This window comes from Acartia tonsa, unplaced genomic scaffold (assembly GCF_053477335.1).
Source record: "Acartia tonsa isolate MP-2025a unplaced genomic scaffold, ASM5347733v1 sca1, whole genome shotgun sequence".
Classification (NCBI taxonomy): domain Eukaryota; kingdom Metazoa; phylum Arthropoda; class Copepoda; order Calanoida; family Acartiidae; genus Acartia; species Acartia tonsa.
This window is the reverse complement of record NW_027649595.1, coordinates 270,387-293,540: the sequence shown is the minus strand read 5'-3', so window position 1 is coordinate 293,540 and position 23,154 is coordinate 270,387. Positions and strand designations below refer to the sequence as shown.

The 23,154-nt window shown below is 32.9% G+C and overlaps 3 protein-coding genes across 3 annotated transcripts; all 3 read right to left on the bottom strand.

The window, feature by feature from the left end:
• Nucleotides 1-2,379: 2,379 nt before the first annotated feature.
• LOC145310473 (uncharacterized) lies at nucleotides 2,380-3,429 on the bottom strand. The gene has a single exon (XM_080150424.1). It carries the CDS (start codon nucleotides 3,406-3,408, stop codon nucleotides 2,380-2,382), a length of 1,029 nt encoding a protein of 342 aa, XP_080006550.1. The 5' UTR covers nucleotides 3,409-3,429.
• Nucleotides 3,430-10,054: 6,625 nt separating this feature from the next.
• LOC145310472 (uncharacterized) lies at nucleotides 10,055-19,197 on the bottom strand. The gene is made up of 4 exons (XM_080150423.1): nucleotides 19,117-19,197; nucleotides 17,800-18,451; nucleotides 16,644-16,662; nucleotides 10,055-11,044 (listed from the first exon to the last, which is right to left on the bottom strand). Exons 1-4 carry the CDS (start codon nucleotides 19,195-19,197, stop codon nucleotides 10,243-10,245), a joined length of 1,554 nt encoding a protein of 517 aa, XP_080006549.1. The 3' UTR covers nucleotides 10,055-10,242.
• A 752-nt stretch (nucleotides 19,198-19,949) lies between these two features.
• On the bottom strand, nucleotides 19,950-21,888 carry LOC145310471 (uncharacterized). Its single transcript, XM_080150422.1, has 2 exons — nucleotides 21,363-21,888; nucleotides 19,950-20,489 (listed from the first exon to the last, which is right to left on the bottom strand). The coding sequence occupies exons 1-2, from the start codon at nucleotides 21,864-21,866 to the stop codon at nucleotides 19,950-19,952; spliced, it is 1,044 nt and encodes a 347-aa protein (XP_080006548.1). The 5' UTR covers nucleotides 21,867-21,888.
• Nucleotides 21,889-23,154: the final 1,266 nt, after the last annotated feature.

The following is a 23,154-nucleotide window of genomic DNA, read 5'->3' as shown; positions in this document are numbered from 1 at the left end:
CTGTATGGATCCTCTTATGTACTTTTAACTCATCATTTCTGCGGAAAGATTTATTACATGTATCACAAGAATATGACTTCTCCTCTGTATGGATCCTCTTATGTTCTGTTAAATGACTTTGTCTTGAGAAAGTCTTTTCACATGTATCACAAGAGTATGGCTTTTTTCCTGTATAAATCCAATTGTGGACAGTTAGCTCACTACTTGAATTGCAAGCTACTTCACATTTATCACAATAGTATGGCTTCTCTTCTGTATAAATCCTCTTGTGGACAGTTAATTCACTATTTGTACAGAAAGCTTTTTCACATGTATCACAAGAGAATGGCCTCTCTCCTGTATGGATCCTCATGTGACTTCCCAAGGATGTTTTAGTCCAAATGCTTTTTCACAAAAATCACATTTAAATGGCTTCTCTCCTGTATGAATTCTCACGTGTCTTGTCAAACTACTCTTTGTAGAGAATTCCTTGAAGCAGATATAACACTTGTTCATGGTGGATTCTTGATTGTTCTTGCACCTGGAATAGAAAATATTTAATGTAATACCTGTTTAAAATTTAAAGTAATAATTTCAAGCCTTCATTTTTTTTTTATTAAAACTACTCTATATGTAGGATTTGTCCATCACTTTGTTGGTAAATAAAATCCAGAAGTACTCTATAAAAATTCTACTCCTTAAATTTATATCTTGTTTAGTATAGCTACTCTATATGAAGGGTATGTCCTTCACTATATATGTAGGTAAAAGTATTTAAGATGTACTCTATAAAAACTCTACTCCTTAAATCTATATATGCTTAATATGTATAGCTATTTTATAACTAGGGTGTGTGCAGTACTATCTATAATACAAAGTAGCTTGATGTCTCTCCGTCTGTCTGCCTGTCTGAAGCTTAAGATCTCAGTAACCACTGAACTGATCGGATTCTACTCTTCAGGGTATATACCTATTGGTCCTGTTTTGGTTTTTAGCTATTTTCAAAAAAAAATGAAATTACCTCCCCCCCCCCCCTAAAAAATTGTTTTCTGGGTACACTACTTCACATTATATTGGCAGCACCAGAAATACTTAATTTTTTCAAAATTACCTCTTGGGGCAAAGCCCTAAGAGGCTAGGGGCAAACCGCTAGTATATGTAAAAGTTTACAGAAATATTGTTTTATTTAATGTTTATCTTTTGCTTTTTAATATTACAAATAGTATGAAAGCAGGGATGACAACATCCATTAGTAGCAACGCACAAAAAATTATGGGAGGACAAAAGGGCAAAGTGATTCAGCAAATATTCAGTGGTCAAAGAATTGGAGAGGTAGAAAGCGTATGATAGGCATCCATGAACCTTTCCTAAAATATACTTTTAAGTTTTTGTTGCATGACTGAAAGGCCAACAGATAAAGTAAGTTGTACACTGGATGTTCTTCAGAAAAGGGTATCTTCACAAAAAAATTGTGGACAAAGAGGGTATTTTTTTCCTGCTTAATTTCCGCAAAGTATGTGATCAAAGACTTTAAAAAAGGAGTAAGGGCTGAAATTTGACATGGCGGCAGTTGTTTTAACGGGGCATAATATGAAACCATGAATTAACGGATCGAAACCGCCGCTGAAAACCACAAGATCCCGCGATTTTGTTTCCTTTTTCTCGCTAAATTAAAATTAGTTTTGATATCTCAAACAAATTAGTGTATTCCATTGATAAAATTAGTAAAATAAAAGTTGTGTTTCTAACTATAGTCCTACAAGATCAAATTTTTAAAAGTAAAACACAGTTAGTGAAAAATGTAAGCATAAAATGAAGAAATATTTAAATGTGTGACTACGCACATAACTTATAGGGGCTCTGAATTCGAAATGGGAGGGAAGAAACTTAAATCCAAAAACAATTTAGCCGAAAACCATCCAAGGACCTAAACTAAGTAGATGACTCAAAAGGTTCACTGATTATAACAGACAAACTAGTTATTACTTTTCTGTAATCTGTAAATATTTTTTGTGGAATAACTTATGCAAGAAATTTACCTTTTTTCTAATTTATTGGTTTCACTGGAAGATTACAAGATTTCTACTTTTTTCAATTCATTTGTTTTATCTGAAAAAAATATGTATAATGTAAGACACAATCTAAGATGAATATAATATTCCCATTTTAATAGGAGAAGAATCAAAATAATTTTTAATACAAAGTTAGATTTTACAGAAATTGTACCAGAGCAAAATAAAATACAAAAAACTCATATAATTGAAATTGTTCTGAAATATTTAAATTGAATATTGAAAAGCAAAAAAATGAATATACATTGATATCATTAGTTAAAAATAACTGTTATAAACAGTAAATTTACTAATTTTTAATATCTTTATATTTATAGCATTTAGATTATCATATTTTAATCTTGTGTTTAACAATGTCAATACTGTTGACTACATCCTCATAAGAATAATGTTCACAAGAAAGAGAATCTTTATCCTTAATTTCTTCTTCTATTTCCTGTTTTATAGTTTCTTCAACATTCTCAGCCTCCATGTTGATAGACAGAGGATCCTCATCAAGAGTTTGTTCTTCTTTTATCTCTAGTTTTACATCAGCTTCATTACAATCAACAAAACTGGTAGAAGCAGATAGTGGAACTGCATTCTCAGTAGATTCTAACTTCTTTAGATGTTTAGTGGACTTTTTATGATTTGATAATTCCGAGCTTGATTTAAAAGATTTCTGACATATCACACAAGAGTATGGCTTCTCTCCTGTATGTATCCTGTTATGGACAATAAACTCACTACTTTTAGAGAAAGCTTTTTCACAGGTTTTACAAGAGTATGGTTTCTCTCCTGTGTGAATCCTCTTATGGTGAGTTAATTGGCTTAGTTGTGAGAAATTCTTTTCACATGTATCACAAGAGTATGGTTTCTCTCCCGTATGGATCCTCTTATGACGAGTTAATGCATCTTTTCGTGAGAAAGCGTTTTTACACGTATCACAAGAGTAAGACTTCTTTCCTGTATGGAACTTCTTATGGACACTTACATAACTTTGGGTTGAGAAAGCTTTTCCACATGTATCACAAGAGTATGGCTTTTCTCCCGTATGAATTCTCATGTGTTTTGTTAAAGCACCTATTTGTGTGAATGCCTTTTCACATGCACTGCACTTATATGGCCTCTCTCCTGTATGAATTCTCATATGCACTGTTAAATTACTCTTTACAGAGAATTCTTTGTCACATATTTTACATGAATATGGTTTTTCTCCTGTTTCAATTCTTTTACGTTCAGCTAATGCATCTGGTCGTGAGAAAGTCTTTTCACATGTATCACAAGAGTATGGCCTCTCTCCTGTATGAATTCTCATATGCACTGTTAAATTACTCTTTACAGAGAATTCCTTGGAGCAGATATGACACTTGTTCATGATGGATTCCTAACTGTTCTTACACCTGGAATAAATAATATTTACTGTAATTCTTGTGTAGAATTGAAAATAGGTAAAAATTTCCACTCTTAGAATTTTATTATAATCATTTCAAATACTAATTTTAATGTAACAGCTACTATATACTTAAAGTGTGTCTGTAGGTCTGTAACTATGTAGGTAAAATTATTCAAGCTGTTTTTTTATGATAACTATATCCTTAAAACTATATCTTATATAGTATACCTATTCTATATGTAGAGTGTAGTAACGGAGCTAGCCCATATTTAAGGTGTGTCCGTCACTTCGTAGGTTAACGTATTCTAGATGTACTCTATGAAAACTATCTCCTTACATCCATATCTTATTTAGTATAGCTACTCTATATGTAGGGTTTGGTCATCACTATCTAGGTAAAAGTACTCCAGATGTACTCTATGAAAACTCTATCCTTACATCCATATCTTATTAAGTATAGCTACTCTATATGTAGGGTGTGTTTGTCACTAAGTAGGTAAAAGTACACCAGATGTACTCTATGAAAACTATCTCTTCTTACATCCATTTCTTATTTAATATAGCTTTTAATATAGCTACCCTATATGTTGGGTGTGTCCAAGTCCATTAATATCATATGTAAGTAAAAGTAATCAAAATATGCTCTGCTATTTTATTCATTGTTATGGACATATTTATTCTTGTACTTCTTAAAAACTAACTTACTTTAATTTTGTGAACTGAGACTATGCGTGGTTTGTTTCTTTTTATGTTGACTTCAGTTTCAAATCTTTTTTCATTTTATATTTGTCTGAAAGTAGACAAAATTATTATTTTATAAGTAGATCTAATTGAATTAAAGAAGGTATACACATTTTTGCATTCAAGAGAAGTACAGAAAAATTGTATAGACAGAAACAGCATGCATCTACACGATTTAGTGGAAATATCAAAAAAATTTACAATATTATATCAATTAGTATTCCTAATTTAGGTTAGGGTTAATTAGGTATATACAAGATAGCCCTGGAGGATTAGGACGACACATATTTATGTTTAAACAATAAAGCAAACAAAATATATAAGATACTACCTATTTACACATTTTTACGAATAACATTTTTTCAAAGAATTATGATTTTTTTCTTTAGAATTGATTTTAGAGAAGTAATATCATTTACACTTTACATCAAATCTTAAATAAAAACATAAATATAAAACAAAGCACTTGCTAACAGAAATTTACAACAATTTCGCAAACTAGGTTCATTCATTTATCAAACATTTATCAACATGTTTATCTACTTAAACAAATTCTTCTCTCTCAATTCCTTCTTCCTCCTTTATTTCTTCTTTTATGACTAGTAATGTACATCACACAACAGGCAAGGCAATGATTAAAGCTTATGTCATGCATTTAGGTTGTTTATGCTTTCAGATCACCTAAATAAAACATTAGTGTATTATACAGTAAAACATACAGTTATAAAAAAAAAAAATTGGGTGACCGGAATATCCCCATTTTGTTTAGATGAAAAAAAAATTATGAAAAAATCAAGTTGGAACAACGCCTCCAATTGCAAACGATAACTGAAGGCCATAGTTTTCATTTACAAAAACCCTGAGGTCGCTAGGGCTTACCATTTTTCCACAATTTTAGATTGAACATGGCCTATTTTGAAAAACGGTTTTTAAAAAGTTGGTCGAGTGACCGGAATTGTACCCCCCTACCGCATTAACCCCGCACTACCCTATAAACTTATCATTGTAGGAGACTATGTTTGGCCGTGTCTACGTCGCGTCTCCACCTTCCACAGCAACACCACCAGCAGCAGGAAGCCAAGAGCCAACAAAATAATTTCCCAACCATCCAATTGCTACCAACAGAATCGGCGGTTTTTCATCAACAGTGACAATGAGACATCCTCAGCTAACTTGTGTTTTTAGTTAGTTTGACAAAAGGGCAGATACTTCCAGCTAGTCTGCTCTGGCTTCTACTTATTAGAGCTGGAATCGAGCAAAACCCTGGCCCAGTATGGTACTGTAAAATCTGTAATAAACGATTATCACCATTTGCAGTTCAATGCTCAATATGTCATGATTGGCTCCATGTTAAATGTTCCGGCCTCCAATCCATCAAAGAAAGAGGAAAGCTAAACCATTGGCATGGCCCCTGCTGCCTTCAATCTACCATACCTTCTTCCCCTCAACAACCAACACCCCCTTCAAATACAACAACTCCTTCATCACCAACAACGTCATCACCCTCACCATCCTCAACCTTGTTTACATCATCCTCACCTCCAACAATACACCGATATCAAGATCTCAAAATACTGCAATATAACATCAATGGTATCAGCAGTAAATATGAAGAACTGTTGCATTACATGGAGAAGAATAAACTTCAAGTTGCAGTTATACAAGAGACAAAATTAACAACAGTCTCTAAACCTAAAGATATAAAAAACTTCACCTTCATAAGAAAAGACAGGGGAAGAGATAAGGGAGGAGGACTTGCCTTCCTTGTCGATTAGGACCTAACTTTTAATCAAGAAGTATCACCACCCATTCTTGAAAATGATCCTCATGTAGAAGTTATGACCATCTCCATCTTAAGTCAAAAAGATAAACTCATGATAAGAAACATCTACGTTCCCCCAACAAGCAGCTGTACTAGTCAATATGATCCACCTTTAGACCACTTATTTGATGGCCTAAACAATACATCCCTAATATTAGGTGATATCAACGCCCATCATCAGAGCTGGTACAGTCCTGCTAATGAAGATAACAGAGGTAAAAATCTTGCTGACACCCTAACCAGAGTTAACTTTGGGTTTCTCAATGAAGATCTCCCCACGAGGATTACACCTACCTGTATGAGTGCTCCAGATATTAGTCTAGCCTCTCCAAGTCTCCTTCCAACTGCCAGCTGGAAACCTGAGACAAAACTAAGTTCAGACCATCTACCAATAATCATTTCAATTCCCATCGAAGTGGAAAAGACTAAATCTGCTAATAGAACATTTATAAACTTCAGAAAAGCTGATTGGAAAGGGTTCAGAAATTACACTGAATCAATTTTCTCAAGAGCAGAAGAAGTAAGTGATGTGCACAAAAGTGAAAAATACTTCAGATCTGTAGTCCAACGAGCAGCCAAAAAGTTTATACCAACAGGAAGAATACTCAGAACATACAACTCTGTATCTTCAGAAACTGCTAAACTGATTTCTGAACGTGATAAAATCCGCCAACAAAACCCATCTGATCCTAGACTTAAAGATCTCAACAAAAACATCAGTGAACAAATAAAAGAACACCGCAGGATAAGATGGAGAGAACACCTGGATAAAAACTGTGAACCTGGATCAAAAAACCTATGGACAACCATCAAAAACCTAAACAATCCAACATCCCAACCGAAAAACCAAGGAATAAAATTTAATGACAAAATTTTAAATGATCCAAAGAAAATTGCTGAAAAGTTTAATGCACAGTATACTCCATGTTCTGATTCTAAACCAGATAAAGGCTCTCGCCCAACAGTTAGAAACCTCAAGAAACCATCCAAGGATCCTTGTATTGTTATTACCCCTAAGCAAACAGCTGATGCCATAAGAAGATCCAAGAGCTCCAAGGCTCTAGGACCAGATAACATATCTCCAATCATGCTTAAGAACCTTGGCCCAAATGGAATCCAGGTATTAACCAACATCTTTAATTTATCTGTCAACACCTCCATCATTCCCTCCATTTGGAAGATTGGAAGAATAATACCGCTTCTGAAACCAGGCAAAGCAGCAGATTTAGGACCAAGCTATAGGCCTATTTCTTTACTATCCCCAGCTGCTAAGATTCTAGAAGCTATTCTTCTTCCACAAGTTAGTGAAGCTATTGACCTCCAACATCATCAACATGGTTTTAGGAAAAATCGTTCAACCACCACTGCACTTCACGACATTTCCAACCACATAACTAAGGGACTGAACAAGAAACAACCTGTTGACAGAACTGTCTCAGTTGCAATTGATCTTTCCAGAGCCTTTGACACAGTTGACCACAACATCCTCCTTAAAGACATTGATCAGCTCCAACATCTCAATGATCATGTCAAAAGATATCTCTGTGCCTACATCAGAGGTCGCTGGACCTATGTTGAATTCAGAGGTGTCAAGTCAAAGTGCCGGAAAATGAAACAAGGGGTTCCACAGGGAGGGGTTCTATCCCCTCTGTTGTTCAACTTGTACATGTCTAAGATGCCACAACCCACAGGAAGTGTAAAACTTGTCACATATGCAGATGACTCAAATGTTTTGAACTCAGGTCAACATATTGAGCCAATCTGCAAAGAAATCAACTCTTACCTTAACATTCTTGATGACTGGTTCAAGAGCAGGAACTTATTCATCTCCCCTGCCACTCTCTTTACCACTGATCCAGGTGAAGTCAAAATTAAACTTCCAATAACTGTCAAGAATGATCCTGTTCCGACTGTTCAACATTAGGGTGGGTCGATTTTGGACATTTTTTTTCTGAGGCCAAAGCGGGGATCTGCACTCAATTTAAATAGATATAATACACCTCTGGGTGATTTAAAATTCATCCTAAGTCTTAAAACCGCCGACGACCAGACATTCAATTGTATAGCTATTTGTAAATGGGAGTCAAAAATTTATTGAATCAGAACTATGGCTTCATGGTGCTCCCTGGAAATGCCTTGAGGAGCTGAGTCAGGAACTTTTGTCCGTTTCAAAAAATCTTGTTCCTAGCCTGAGAAAATCTAAAAAACCTCTACAAATGGGACAATTCTCAATAAACCTTTAAAAAATTTGTTTTTTTAGTGATTTCTAAGGCTAGGAACAAGATATTTTGAAACGGACAAAAGTTCCTGATTCGGCTCCTCAAGGCCTTTCCAGGGAGCACCATGAAGCCATAGTTCTGATTCAAAAAAAAATTTGAATGTCGTCTTTGCATACTAATAAGTAATGAATTATATTTTTAAGTGGTCGTGTTCTAAAACTCAATTTTTTAAAATTCTTTTTCGGTCAGAAATGTTTTTAGGTTAATTTTATCTGTTGCATATCCCCGCTTTGTCTAATTCCGATATGAACCCACCCTATTCAACATCCAGTTTTCCTTGGCATAACATTTGATAATCTTTTTACCTTTCGCCACCATGCAAAATCACTAAGAACCAAGCTCCTTAAGAAAAACAACATAGTTAAAGCCCTCACAGGTACGAGCTGGGGAAAGGAAAAAGAGGTGATATCTACAACTTACAAAGCTATTAGCCAGTCCCTAGTCAACTATGCTTGCCCCATCTGGACACCTAACCTCAGCAAGACAAACTGGGACTCCCTTCAGACATGTCAAAATTCAGCGCTCAAAATAGCCACTGGCTGTCTGAAAATAGCAAGCACAGATCATGTACATGCTGAGACTAAGATAATGCCCGTCCAACAACATTGTGAAATGCTTTCTCAACAATACCTTCTTTCTACCCAGCTAGAAAGTCACCCTGTTAAGGAAGATCTCACCCGTCCTCAACCAGCCCGTAGAACCAAACACACCCTTGTCACAAAGTTTGGCAGGAGAATTAAAAGACTAGCTCCATCTGACGAAATTCTCACAAATGACCACTATAAAGCCAAGCTCCAGAGGATCCATACAGATTCAGTTAGGGATGTTATCGACATCCAAGCTGTTAATCCTGTACTAAATATAAAAGCACCTGAAATCCATCCATCTGAAAGATTTTTACCAAGAAAAACGAGAGCAACACTTTCTCAACTGAGATTAGGACATAGTACACACCTTAACAGCTACCTGTCCAGACTGGATCAGCAAAGCTCTGACCGCTGCCCAGACTGCAATGTACGAGGCCACACCACCAAACATCTTTTTAGATGTAAAAACCGTCCAACACACTTAACTGTACAGTCACTTTGGAAACAACCTGCTGATGCTGCACAATTTCTTGGCCTTCCCCAGGCTGAGATTTTTGATGACCATGGATAGCAAAATTGAGATGCATGGGCTACTAAGAAGAAGAACTTATCATTGTTAAAACTATCTTACTTTTTTTCTGAACTCTAAATTGAAATTTTATTTCTCCTTGTGTTTCAATAGACTTTAGCTTTGTAATCTTGAGTCTTATTTCATTTTATATTCTGTCTGAAAAAAATGTGTATTTGAGGCTTGTGACTTGAGGGACTGACTGGAAGATATCCTCAGGCTCATTCACGCCTCAGCTGCGTCTACATACCTTTGGATTATAATTGAGTACATAGTTTTAATACTAAATATGCATGTAAAAAATATTAGTACAACTCTTGTCCTCAACTTCTCTTCAGAGATCGTCAGTTATTGGTGATTTAGTTTGGGACACCTGCCATACTCAGACAGGGGAATAAGTGGTATAATTAAAGTTGTTTTTTTTTTATCAAAACCACTATGTTATACAAATAGTTCATATTCACCTGATTTTTTTCTCAGCAATAGGTTACAATAACACACTTTTTTTATCATTTTATTTCTTTTGTCTGAAAAAAAAATAAGTATAATGTAAGACACAATTTAAGATAAATATAATGATCCCCATTCAATCGGAGAAGAATCAAAATAGTAAAATAACTAGCATAAATAACAAGTTTGATTTTACAGAAATTGTACAACTGCAAAATAAAATACAAAAACTCAATTGTTCTGAAATATTTGAATTAAATATTGAAAAGCAAAAAAAAATGAATATACATTGATATCATTAGTTAAAAATATTTGTTATAAACAGTAAATCTACAAATTTTAAATATCTTCATATTAGCATATAGATTATCATATTTCAATCTTGTGTTCAACAATGTCAATATTGTTGACTATATCCTCATAAAAATTCTGTTCACAAGAAAGAGAATCTTTATCATGACTTTCATCTTCTATTTCCTGTTTTACAGTTTCTTCAACATTCTCAGCCTCCATGTTCATAGAGAGAGGATCTTCATCAAGAGTTTCTTCTTCTTTTATCTCTAGTTTAACATCAGCTTCACCACAATCAACAAAACTGGTAGAAGCAGAAAGTGTAACTGTGTTTTTAGTAGATTCTAACTGCTTGAGATGTCTAGCTGATTTTTCATGTCTTGATAGGTCTGAACTTTTGCTAAAAGATTTCTTGCATAATATACATGAGTATGGCTTCTCACCAGTGTGGGTCCTCTTATGAACAGTTAAGTCACTATTTGTATTGAATGCTTTTTCACATGTATTGCAAGAGTATGGCTTTTCACCTGTATGGATCCTTTTATGACGAATTGATTCAATTTTGGTTCGGAAAGCTTTTTCACATGTATCACAAGAGTATGGCTTCTCTCCTGTATGGATCATCTTATGGACAGTTAGATAGTTTTTATGTGAGAAAGACTTTTCACAAGCATCACATGAGTATGGCTTTTCTTCTATATGAGTCCTCGTATGGACAGATAACTGACCACTTGAGCCGAAAGCTTTCTCACAAGTATCACATTTGAATGGCTTCTCTCCTGAATGAATTATCATATGTCTAGTCAAATTACTCTTAAAGGAGAATTTCTTATGGCAAATATCACACGCCAACATAATGGATTGGATATTGTACTCGCACCTAAAATAAAAATTGTTTGTCACAATTTATGAGTGGAATGGATTCATAAAGTTTTTTCATCAATTTCAACTTCAACTTAAACTATTCAATTTTACAAAAAATAGTAGGTGCATAAATTTCATAAAAAAAATAAATATATGTACATTGCAATGTAACAAAAAACAAGTTTTGATTTGAAAAATAAAAAAAATATTTTTAAATTGGTTTGGCTTTGCTCAATATATTGTGAAAAAAAAGATTAAGTACCTATTCTCATAAAGTAACAATTCATTAAATATTTGAGATTAAAATGGACGTTATAGCTTTGGTATTTTTAGTTGGTTAGAGTAGAAACCAGAGGATGTTGACATTTCATTTCAAGATTAAAAAATTTGTTGAGTAAGTATTTAACTTTGTAATAAGAATCTTTCACACAAACAGCGTGCAATTTCTTTCTCATCATTTCTTGTTAATATAACTAAAGAATTTTTAATAATTTGAAAATTTGATTTTTTCTCAATAATTTTTCTCCTTGTAACTAAATCCTGTTGGAACTCTTTGGCTACTGCGAGACAGACGCTGTAGCTTATAAAGATAGTTGCACTGCAAAAAAGAGAAAAACTGAGTAAGCAAAAAGAGATATTTTGTTCAAATATCTTGAAATGAAGTGAGTAGCTCACTAATAAAATTAAGATTTAGCTTGCCTCGCTGGGGTTAGTTGTAAGGGGAAAATTAAAAATTTATCTTAGCTATTTATTCAAATGATGGCTGCAAGAATTATACTTTTATTTCATTGTTATCCGTTATCTGTAAAAAAACCAAAGTTCCAAAAATAATTTTAATTTGCATAGAAAAAATATTCAAACCAAATAATCTTAAATAACCTCAAAAGTAGAAACATAATATATATAGTAAGGGTTGGGAGGGGTTGTTTTATACCACTTTCACTTTCTCCGTGATTATTAGGCTAGGTATTAATGTTTGACAATATAACCAAAAAGTAAAGTTTTATCCCAAATAACCTATAGTCTAACATTAATATCAACTCTAATAATGACGGAGTAAGTGAAAGTGGCATAACTTTCATACCTTTCATGAGCTTATTCCAGAATCAAAATTCCTCTGTGGATTTTACTCTGTTTTCTGGAAATGTTAGTTGCTGACTGACATTCATTCAATTATAAACCTAAATCATAAACAATAAATCTCCGCCCATTTACTTAATCAAGATACTCAACTCGTGCTCCTAAGCACTAACCCAACTTACTTAAGTTAGGTTACGTAATGTTAAGTAGCCCCACAGGGTTAGGTCCCCGATATATAGATGTCTTTAGGTCTTTTGCAGTCACACCACATTTTAGCAACTTTGCAACAAATACATTTACACTTATACTACTAATATTCTGCTTATTAAGTTCTAACAAGAGTTATGTTCATTTGTCCATTTATCTGATTTCAGAACTTTGTTTTACTTATGTTTTCAGCCTTGTTAAATATGATATTTACAATAAAAGAAAGAATATTAAAAAAGATTTTCACGAAAGGACATGGACACAAATATCTATTTATCATATTTCTAGAATCATACATTTAAATCCTATAAATCAACCGCTGCCACAGAAAACCTGTATAGTGTATATTACCCCGTCCCGGATTTGAAAAATTTTGTTAAAATTTTTGCCCCCAGCCAAAAAATGGTTGATTTATGCAAAAAAATGACCCATGCAAAATATTTTTTCTGTAATGCAAAAATTGCGATGGTACAAGCACTGCAAAGTTTTTAAGATCTGCAAAAACCCCTGTTTTTAGGGCCTTTTTGGGGCTTTTGTACCATCACAATTTTAAAGATTTTTACAAAATTTCAATTCAAGTGTGTTAATTATACCTGAAATTTACCAAAAAAAAATGGGGGCAGTCTCAATTATAACATATGAAGGTGTAGCAAGTAATCTTCCAAATACAAAATTGTCAAATTGCATACATATATAACAGGGTTGGGCCAGATACTTTTTTGGACGGATACTGGATAATATGGCTCATTTATAATGCCGGATATCCTGTATCTGACCAGATATCTAGCAAATATCCAGTTATTTGTCCGGATATCTGGTTATTCGGCCGGATATCCGGTAAATTGCCGGATACCGAATATCTTGCATTATAAATCATCCGGATATCCAGTATCCGGCCAAAAAAGTATCTGGCCTAACTCTATTATATAAGTATTAAATTTGTTTGATACACAAAACTATCCCTTCTGTAGATTAAACTTAATGGTTGAAACGTTTATACACTTAACTTAATAAACCAACCAATCAAAATTCAATAAAATTCCCAAAGTTGTTAACCTAGTGAATTAGAAAAACAATTATAAAACTTTGGGGACAAGTGAAATAACAGTCCAATTTCCCCTCCCTCTCTGAATTATACCAGAGTGTACCAAAAGTCTAATAATAACTAGGGAGGCAGAGCACAATTGGCTGTTAATTACACTAGTCCCCGAAGTTTTAAAAACTTTTTCATTTGTTTGCTTAACAACTTTTTAGATTGTTTAAAATTTTAATTGGTTTAATAAGACATTCCAACCACCTATAGTAATCAACAGAAAGGTTAAGTTTGTGTATAATCATGGGGTATACACGTCCATTTATCAGCCATTGACTTATCCCTCTAGATCCCTGTACTCAAAGTCTAATAATAACTAGAACACTTTCATTTTTATTACATAACAAGAAATAACATGTTATTCAAGAATATACAGGGTGGGGCAAATAAGACCGGACAAATTCTAACTTCTAAACAAATGAACATAAAATCGTCAATTTTAAAGATTTTATTGAATTTTAAAAACTGGCAAGCAAAATAGGTATATGACTATTAGATTATTTAATAAAATCGCCGCCAACCTTAATCACCGCCTCTACCCGCCTCCTCAACCGCCGGCAGGTCCAGGTCAAAATGTACCTGTCCAAGCTGGCGTAGTTCTCCTTGATAGTGGCAATGAGGGAGGTCTTTTTGGTATGAGCACGTCTATTGGGACATGCTTAAAAGTAGCCCCAGGCTTAAAAGTTTCATTAAATTAAGATCGGGCTGCTGGGAGGCCACATTTCCTTAGGAACGTGAGTAACTGCAGGATCCAAATTCGCCCAACTTTCAAGCTACCCTTACACACGGAGGCTCTTATTTGGACCACAGATGAGCTAGAACGACATTCTTTACCTTTTTAGAATTGGCATGAAGTTTCAGCTAGGGTTGTCAGCGCAACCCATAGTCTAAAATGAGTTTTAAAGTTCAATATGGGTCCCTGAAGTCAAGAACCGAGAAATTTTCACGAATTTTCATGGTTATTGACGTTTTTTACATCTCAAAATCTGCCCCGTTCCACTTTGCTGGAGTACTACGGCCAAGCCACTTCAGATAGAGAGCTCTAGTCTTTTCTACTGTCTTACTTATGTATCTAACAGTATCCCCAGCAAGTTGCATAACTCTACCTCACCTACAGATGGGCTGAGGTGAGATGTAGTGGGCCCTAGTCGAGAATCAAGATTTAACCACCGGCGCATTTGGAATCTGCCTTGTTGAACATATGCGCGGCTAGCTCGTTGTACACGTCCATCTTCGTCCAAAGATTTTTTTGTGCTAAAAGATTATTGCCTAAGCTTTTTATAGTGTGGTTAAACGTCCTGATCGGTCAAGTAGTTTTGGCGCTATAGCCGTTTAAAGTTTGTCCGGTCTTATTTGCCCCACCCTGTAAAGGGATAAGACAATGTCTAATAAATTGATGTACATCCCAAATAATGATACAAAAAATTATCCCTTCTGTAGATTAAGACTAGAAGTTCAAACTTTTACACACTCAACTTAATAAATCAACTATACAAGAGTGTATCACAAGTCTAATAATAACTAGGGAGGAGGGGACATTGGGCTGTTTAATACACTAGTCCCGGAAGGTTTATAATAAAATTTTTTTTATTTCTTGGCTCAACAACTTTGGAGACTTTTATTGAATTTTAATTGGTTGGTTCATTAAGTTTAGTGATTAAACGTTTCAACCACTATGTAATCAACAGAAAGGGTCAGTTTGTGTATCATCATGGGATATACAAATAAATTTAAAAGCCATTAGAATTTAAAATTAGTGGTAGAAACGATTGAACACTCAAATTAATAAACCAATCCATCAAAATTGATTGAAAGTTCCCAAAGTTGTTAAATCAACGAATAAGAAAAGGTCATTTTCCAACTTTTGGGACTAGTGTAATAAACAGCCTTTGTCCCATCTATCTCTTATACTTATTAAATGCAAATCTTTTCTATAATATGAGTCTGAACGAACTCCGTAAAGGTTAGCTCTTTTCTTTATTCTAAGCAAGTTGAAATTTGATTAAAAACTTTGGTTGATGATTCCTGTAACAATAAGGGTTTAGAAAGTGAAGCAACTCTGCAATCGGTACTTCTGCCATATAGCTTTAGTTTTTGATATATTAAAGACATAAGTTTAATGCAAATTATTGCCAGTTTCCCAAGTGCCAAGTCGAGTACATACCCGACCTTGAAAAACGGAAGGGATACTTTCTAGTTTGTTGCTTAAATATATAAGGTCAGGTTAGGATAGTTTATATTGGGTACCAGGGACCCTTGCAAGTTAATATAAGGAGAGAGGGGTTGTCAGTGCTCAAAAGACGTTTTGAGGGAAAGCACCGAACATTATTTATAAGCTAAGACATCTTTTTCCATTAAATCAATACAAAATTAATAAACAGAGATAAACAATGGATAATGACACATAAAAAGAAAATGTTAAAAATTATCTAATTTTCACAAGATCTGTAGAACTTTCTAGCGGTAATGCTCCTAAAGGACTCTTGGGGCACCTGAGAGAAGGATCGATCATCTAATTTTATTTCAGTGTTAATAACTGAAACATTCCCTGGATCTATCAGAAACTTCACTGTAAAAAAGAAACAATGACATACTTATATAATAGGGTTGGGCAGATACTTTTTTGGCTGAATACCGGATATCCGGTTGATTTCTAATGACATATAATCGTTATATGGCAAATTACCGGATATCTGGCTGAATAAAAGAACATCAGTTAAATAACCGGATATCCGGCATTATAAATCAGCCATATATCCAGTATCCGTCCAAAAAAGTATCCGGCCCAACCCTATTATATATGTATGCAATTTGACAATTTTGTATTTGGAAGATTACTTGCTACACCTTCATATGTTATAATTGAGACTGCCCCCATTTTTTTGGCAAATTTCAGGTATATATTAACACACTTGAATTGAAATTTTGTAAAAATCTTTAAAATTGTGCTGGTACAAAAGCCCCAAAAAAGCCCTAAAAACAGGGTTTTTTTGCAGATTTTAAAATTTTTGCAGTGCTTGTACCATCGCAATTTTTGCATTACAGAAAAAATATTTGGCATGGGTCATTTTTTTGTGTAAATCAACCATATTTTGTCTGGGGGCAAAAATTTTAACAAAATTTTTCAAATCCGGGACGGGGTAGTGTATATACCGCCGATCTTTTGCTTTTTCTTGCTAAATTACACAAATTTGAATTATTTAAGACAAATCTATTATTTTCTAATCAAGTTGACCTTTTATTTGCACTGGACACTTTTGAATTTTGGATTTAAATGTCAGGCGAAAATATATGGAAATTTTTAAAGAAAATAAAATTTATTTCAAATCATTCAAAATTAAGCGGTTTTCGGCGGGAGCGGCGGTTCGGCCGCAATTTTTCAAAAATAATCCCATTCAAAGCAACTGTCATACCAAATTTTACTCTTCTACTCCTTTATCAAAGACTTCAAACACCCACCTTTTTCGGAAAATACGCGAAAAAAAATGGCCTCCTTTGTCATGATACATATATGTAGGATTAATGTAAACTTAGTGTGAAAACCAAATCAAACCAAGAAATTAAATTACCTTTTATGAGTTTATTCAAAATTCAAAATTCCTCTGCGGATTTCTCTCTGTTCACTGTGAATGTTAGTTGCTGACTGACATTAATACAATTATCAATCTAAAACATAAACAAAAGTTAACTCTTATTTTATATAAAATAAAAAAAATCTCCGCCCATTTAATTAAATATGATACTCATATAGTACTCCATCCACTTTCAATCAGAAACGGGACAAGTAAATACTTTTGTTAATGGTGTAATGTTAATTATATAAAAATTTTGTCGGAAATTATCTTTTATTATTCATTATTACATGAATAGGTTTTTTAAATGTATGTCTTGTCAATAGCTCATATTCGAACAATCCAAATATTAATATTGGTGAAGCCCCTAGAGGATAAGGTGGAGCCTTCAGTATGAATAAAAATAAATAACCTGTTCATTTAGAAACAATATTGGTAGGAAACTTGTTTTCTTTATAACATTGCTTTCTATACTTAGTGTATTTTTATGTAGTTTATCTAAAAATAATATATTTACATTTGATAAATATTCTATTCACACAGAAACCAATAAATTAATTATTGTCATTATGCTTAAAAATATCAAATTATTCACAGAAAATTAAAGTAAAATGAATCATTATTAAAAAGTAAGTTGTAAGCAAAATAAAGATAGAATTAAACAACATTTTAACAGTTAAAATGAAAATTAATTTTTTTGAACTGAGCAATTACCATTAATAAACATTTGTATCCTATGACAATTAAATCTCTATATTTATATTTTATGTTGAACAATATCAATAGTATCAATTCTATCTTCATCATAATTCTGTTAACAAGCAAGAGGATCTTCATCAAATATTTCTTCTTCTTTAATTTCTTCTTTAACATCAACTTCTTCACTTTCAATTAAATTAATAGAAACAGAAGTTGGAACCGTATTATTACAGGTTTTCATCATTTCTAAATGTCCAAGAGATTTTTTATGTTTTGATAAATCTGAACTAGAGACATAATGTTTGTCACAAAGTTTACATGAGAATGGTTTCTCTCCCGTATGAATTCTTTTGTGTACAGTCAAACTACTACTTCTGTTAAAGGTATTTCCACATTGATCACATGAGTATGGTTTATCACCCGTATGGACCCTTTTGTGGTAAGTCAATTCACTACTTTGTCTGAATGTTTTTTCACATTGATCACATGAGTATGGCTTCTCACCAGTATGAATTCTTTTATGGACATTCAAATCACTATTTTGAGAAAATGATTTTTCACATTGATCACAGGAGTATGGTTTCTCACCTGTATGAATTTTTCTATGTCTAGTCAAATGAATATTTTGAGAAAATGTCTTTTCACATGTATCACATGAGTATGGTTTCTCTCCTGTATGAACCCTACTATGAACAACCAAAGAAGATTTTCTAGTAAAATTCTTGTAACAAATATCACAGGTATTCATGATGGTATATCCTCTCTCAATCTCCTAAAATAATATTTTTATTAATAAAAACAAAAAAAAGCAAGAAAAAACAGGCGGTCAGACAAGCAAGAAAAATTGTAAAAGTTATAATCATTTTGTCAATAAAGCTAAATAATTTTGAAAGGACAAACAACCTTTCTTTAACAATTTTACAGATCCTTTACTTATTGGTAAAGGAATCATCAGAACAATACTGACATGCATAAATTTACGATAAGAGCTTGTCACAGTGTCATATAAACCCTGAACCACTTCATTATGAAATTTACATTTTCCTGGTTATTTTGTCTATGGTAGTCCATAAGTGTATAACAGCTTTTTAGTACATTGTTTCTATTTGTTAAAGTAACACATATGATAAAAGAAAAAGATTTAAAACTATATTTTTTTGATTTTTACTGATCCACTTCATTATGCAAATCCAAAGAAAATCAATGGAAAAACGTTTATGGTATTATCCTCTTAGAAATTTTTTTTCAATTTTGTTTTATTCCAAATAACCTATAGTCTAACATTAATATCAAGCCTAATAATGACGGAGTAATCGAAAGTTTAAAAACTCCCCCTCCCTTTAATATTTACATTAAAAATAATACAATTTTTACAAAATTTCGTATTTCATATAAGCAACCCAATTGTTTATTATTATATTTAAATCTATGTTCAACGATGTCAAGAGAATCTTTATTCTCAATTTCTTCTCCTTCTATTTCCTGTTTTAGAGTTTCTCCAACATTCTCAGCCTCCATGTTTAGAATTATAGGATCCTCATCAAGAGTTTCTTCTTCTTTTATCTCTAGTTTAATATTAGCTTCACCACAATCAACAAAACTGGTAGAAGCAGAAGGTGAATCTGTATTCTTAGTAGATTCTAACTTCTTGAGATGTCCAGCGGATTTATAATGATTTGTTAAGCTTGAACTAAAGGAAAAAGATTTTAGGCATAAGGGGGGGGGGGGGGGGGGTTTTAATGCAACCATCTCGTAATCAGTGAGCAAATGGCACTTAGAATTCGAATTTCCATCTGAAATTTTACATGAGTAATCCTTGGTAGGTCTATTATCCCTAAATCGAACAAAAAGTTGGAAAAGTAACGGCTAACGGCTGGCAGCTTAGCAGTTTTGTCATTTTTTGGATATCTAAATTGCAAATTAGTCACGAAACCTATCCCCACATAATATTCTTTTCCACTCTAAAACGCTTTCAAACGGTTCTAGACGGTAGCTGTTGGTACTAGAAGTTTTAAAAATGGTTATTACTATCATTTAACATGAATTAAACCAAAAATATGTTTTAAAAAGTTGATTCCTACGTAATTGATGATGGATTTACCCTGAAAATAGGCAAAAAAACGGCTAAACGGCTGAGCCGCCAGCTGTCATTTTTCCAACTTTTTGTTCGATTTAGGGAAAATAGACCTACCAAGGATTACTCATGCAAAAGTTCAGATCGAAATTCGAATTCTAAGTGCCATTTGCTCACTGATTACGAGATGATTGCATTAAACCCCCCCCCCCCCTTTACAAGAGTATGACTTCTCTCCTGTATGGATTCTCTTATGATCAGCTAATGAACTTTGTTGTGAGAATGCCTTTTCACATGTATCACATTTAAATGGCTTCTGACCAGTATGGATCCTTTTATGTTCAATTAAATAACTTTGTCTTGAGAAAGACTTTTCACATGCATCACAAAAGTAAGGCATTTCTCCTGTGTGGATACGTTTATGTACAATTAAATTACTTGACGTTGAGAAAGCCTTTTCACATGTATCACATGTGAATGGCTTCTCTCCTGTATGGATCCTCTTGTGGACAGTTAAATTGTTTTGATGTGCGAAAGCCTTTTCACATGTATCACATTTGAATGGTTTCTCTCCTGTATGAATTCTCATGTGTCTTGTGAAATCACTCTTTGTAAGGAAAGCCTTTCTACATGTATTACAAGAGTATTGCTTCATACCATGAACTGTTTTATGTCTGTTAAAGCTATCTATCTGTGAGAATGTCATATTACATATTTCACATCTTAATGGTTTTGTCTGGAGAGAATTCATTGTCAGGACAGATTAGTCAGCCTTAAAATTGAACAAAATTAAAAACAGTTATTAAAGAGGTAAAATTATTTACATTTATTTAGTTTAATATTAAACTTTGAATAAGAGCTTTTGAAACCTTATAGAGATCGATTATTTTTTACAGAAGTTGGAAATAATAATGAAGATATTTTTCTGTAACTTCTTTAACTAAATGACTAATCGCATATTTAAATTTCGACAACAAAAGGAGATCTATTAAATACTGAGTCTAAGTTTACATTAGTTTTCTCTAGCCTCGTATTTCCTGTGCATTACAGAAATTTAATTTTTGGTGCGAGTAAGAATTTAAGCTGTGCAAACAAAAATCATCTTCCTTTTACTTATCCCACTAGATCCATGATTTCCTCAAATTATAGAGGTACCCTCCGCAAAAACTCTAGAGGAATCTTTCATCTCTAATTTCAATGTCTAACCCAATAACTACGAAGTGTCCAAATACCTGTTTTTATTTGTGATGTTCTTATTAGGTATTCAATGTAATCAAATTTAATTTTCATGTTCTGAAAATATAAAAAATAATCAAGAAATAAAAAATGATATGTACAGAAAACAACAAGAATTACAGATTTATACAGAGAGATAACTTTATATTCTTATTTAATCAATTTAAAAATGTGTAAGAAAATAAATAGAGTGTACAAAGTTCTTGTATATATATAACAAAGGAAAAAATAACTTAGTACGTACATAATATTTATATAGTCTTTATATATACAAAAATTTAATTTATTGAAAATAGATCTTTCTTATCAAATTCTATTTTTCAATAAAATTAATAACAATAATGAGTTAATCATATTCAATTTTATGTTTCACAATATCAACATTGTTGACTATATCCTCATCAGATTTCTGTTCACAAGAAAGAGAATCTTTATCCATTTCTTCTTCTATTTCCTGTTTTACAGTTTCTTCAACATTCTCAGCCTCCATGTTGATAGAGAGAGGATCCTCATCAAGAGTTTCTTCTTCTTTTATCTCTAATTTTACATCAGCTTCACCACAATCAACAAAACTGATAGAAGCAGAAGTAGAAGGTGTGACTGTATTCTTAATAGTTTCTAACTTTTTCAGATGTCCAGCTGATTTCTTATGGTTTGACATACTAGAACTATTGTAATAAGATTTCTGGCATAATTCACAAGAGTATGGCATCTCACCTGTATGGATCCTCTTATGTTCAGTTAAATGACTTTGTTGGGAGAAAGCCTTATCACACGTATTACATTTGAATGGCTTCTCACCTGTATGAGTTCTCATATGTCTTGTCAACTGGCTCACTATAGAGAATTCCTTAGCACAGAAATGACACTTGTTCATGATGGATTATTTATTTTTCTTAGACCTGGAAAAAAAAATTTCGTGTAATACTTATGTAGAATTAAAAATAATAATTTTAGTTACTTTATAATCAAGGTATTCTTGTACGTCTGTCACTACGAAAACTATCTCATGACATCCATGTCTTATTTAGTATAGCAATATTCTATATAAAGGGTGTGTCTGTCACCTCTATCTAATATATAGTTTTTATAGTAATTAGGGCATGTTAGAATTGTTCTATTTATTTCAAACTTTGGAACATTTACTTACATTTAAGAAAGTGCAGCAACTTTATAATCTTTAACAGAATGTTTGTATGTACATTTAAAAAATGCTGATCTTTAAATTCCTAGGACAACAAGGTAACATAATAAACTCTATTCTTTAGTCCAAAAATCGTAAGCATATCCTTAAAACATTATCCTGTATTCAAGCAATTTTGCTTCAAATTTACATACCTACAATTTTAATTTGTATTGATTTTATGGATGTTTTCAAACTTTTTTTTATACATAAAAAAAAACTGACTTACTTTAATTTGCTAAACTCAATTTACATGTCTTTTCTATAGCTTTATGTTTATACTGACTTTAGTTTTATAATCTTCAGTCTTATTTCATTTTACATTCAGTCTGAAAATAAATTAAATGAGTTATTTACTAACACAATCTTTACCATAAATGGATATTTACATCCCAAGATATTACATGAACAAGAGATAGATCATCATAAATACTGAGGAAATTTTTTCGGCATGGGTTAGAAAGATCTTAAGCATTGGACAGACAGATGGACAGACATTATTCTACTTTGTATTAAAGATTAGCTTCCTATTTTCAGAAAATGTGACATAAATAACATTTGACTAGCTACACACCTGTATCGATCTGCTTTTTTATAATAATGGCTACAATCATCATAAAGTCTTTTCACATAATTCAAATTTGAATTGTTTCACACCTCTGTTTACAAAACTCCTTTATATGTTAAAACCCTTGATTAAAACTAGGCCAAATGCTAAACCTGAAGCTGTAAAGCCTTGGTCTGCTTATCAAGCTTTAGTTGCCTGAAAATAATAAGTTGGCAAAGGCTGCAGGTGCTGTGTATTCAGAGGTACCTATTGAAAAATTGAAAAAGCAAGGTTGCAGAATTATAGTGTCTGCATATTCAAATACAAGATGACTATTTTTTTGTTTTGACCAAAAAACATACCTACCTAACATCTAGATATTTTATGGTTGCTGTTTTGAATGCTTGCAACATGTTTTCTGGTAAGATTCATCAA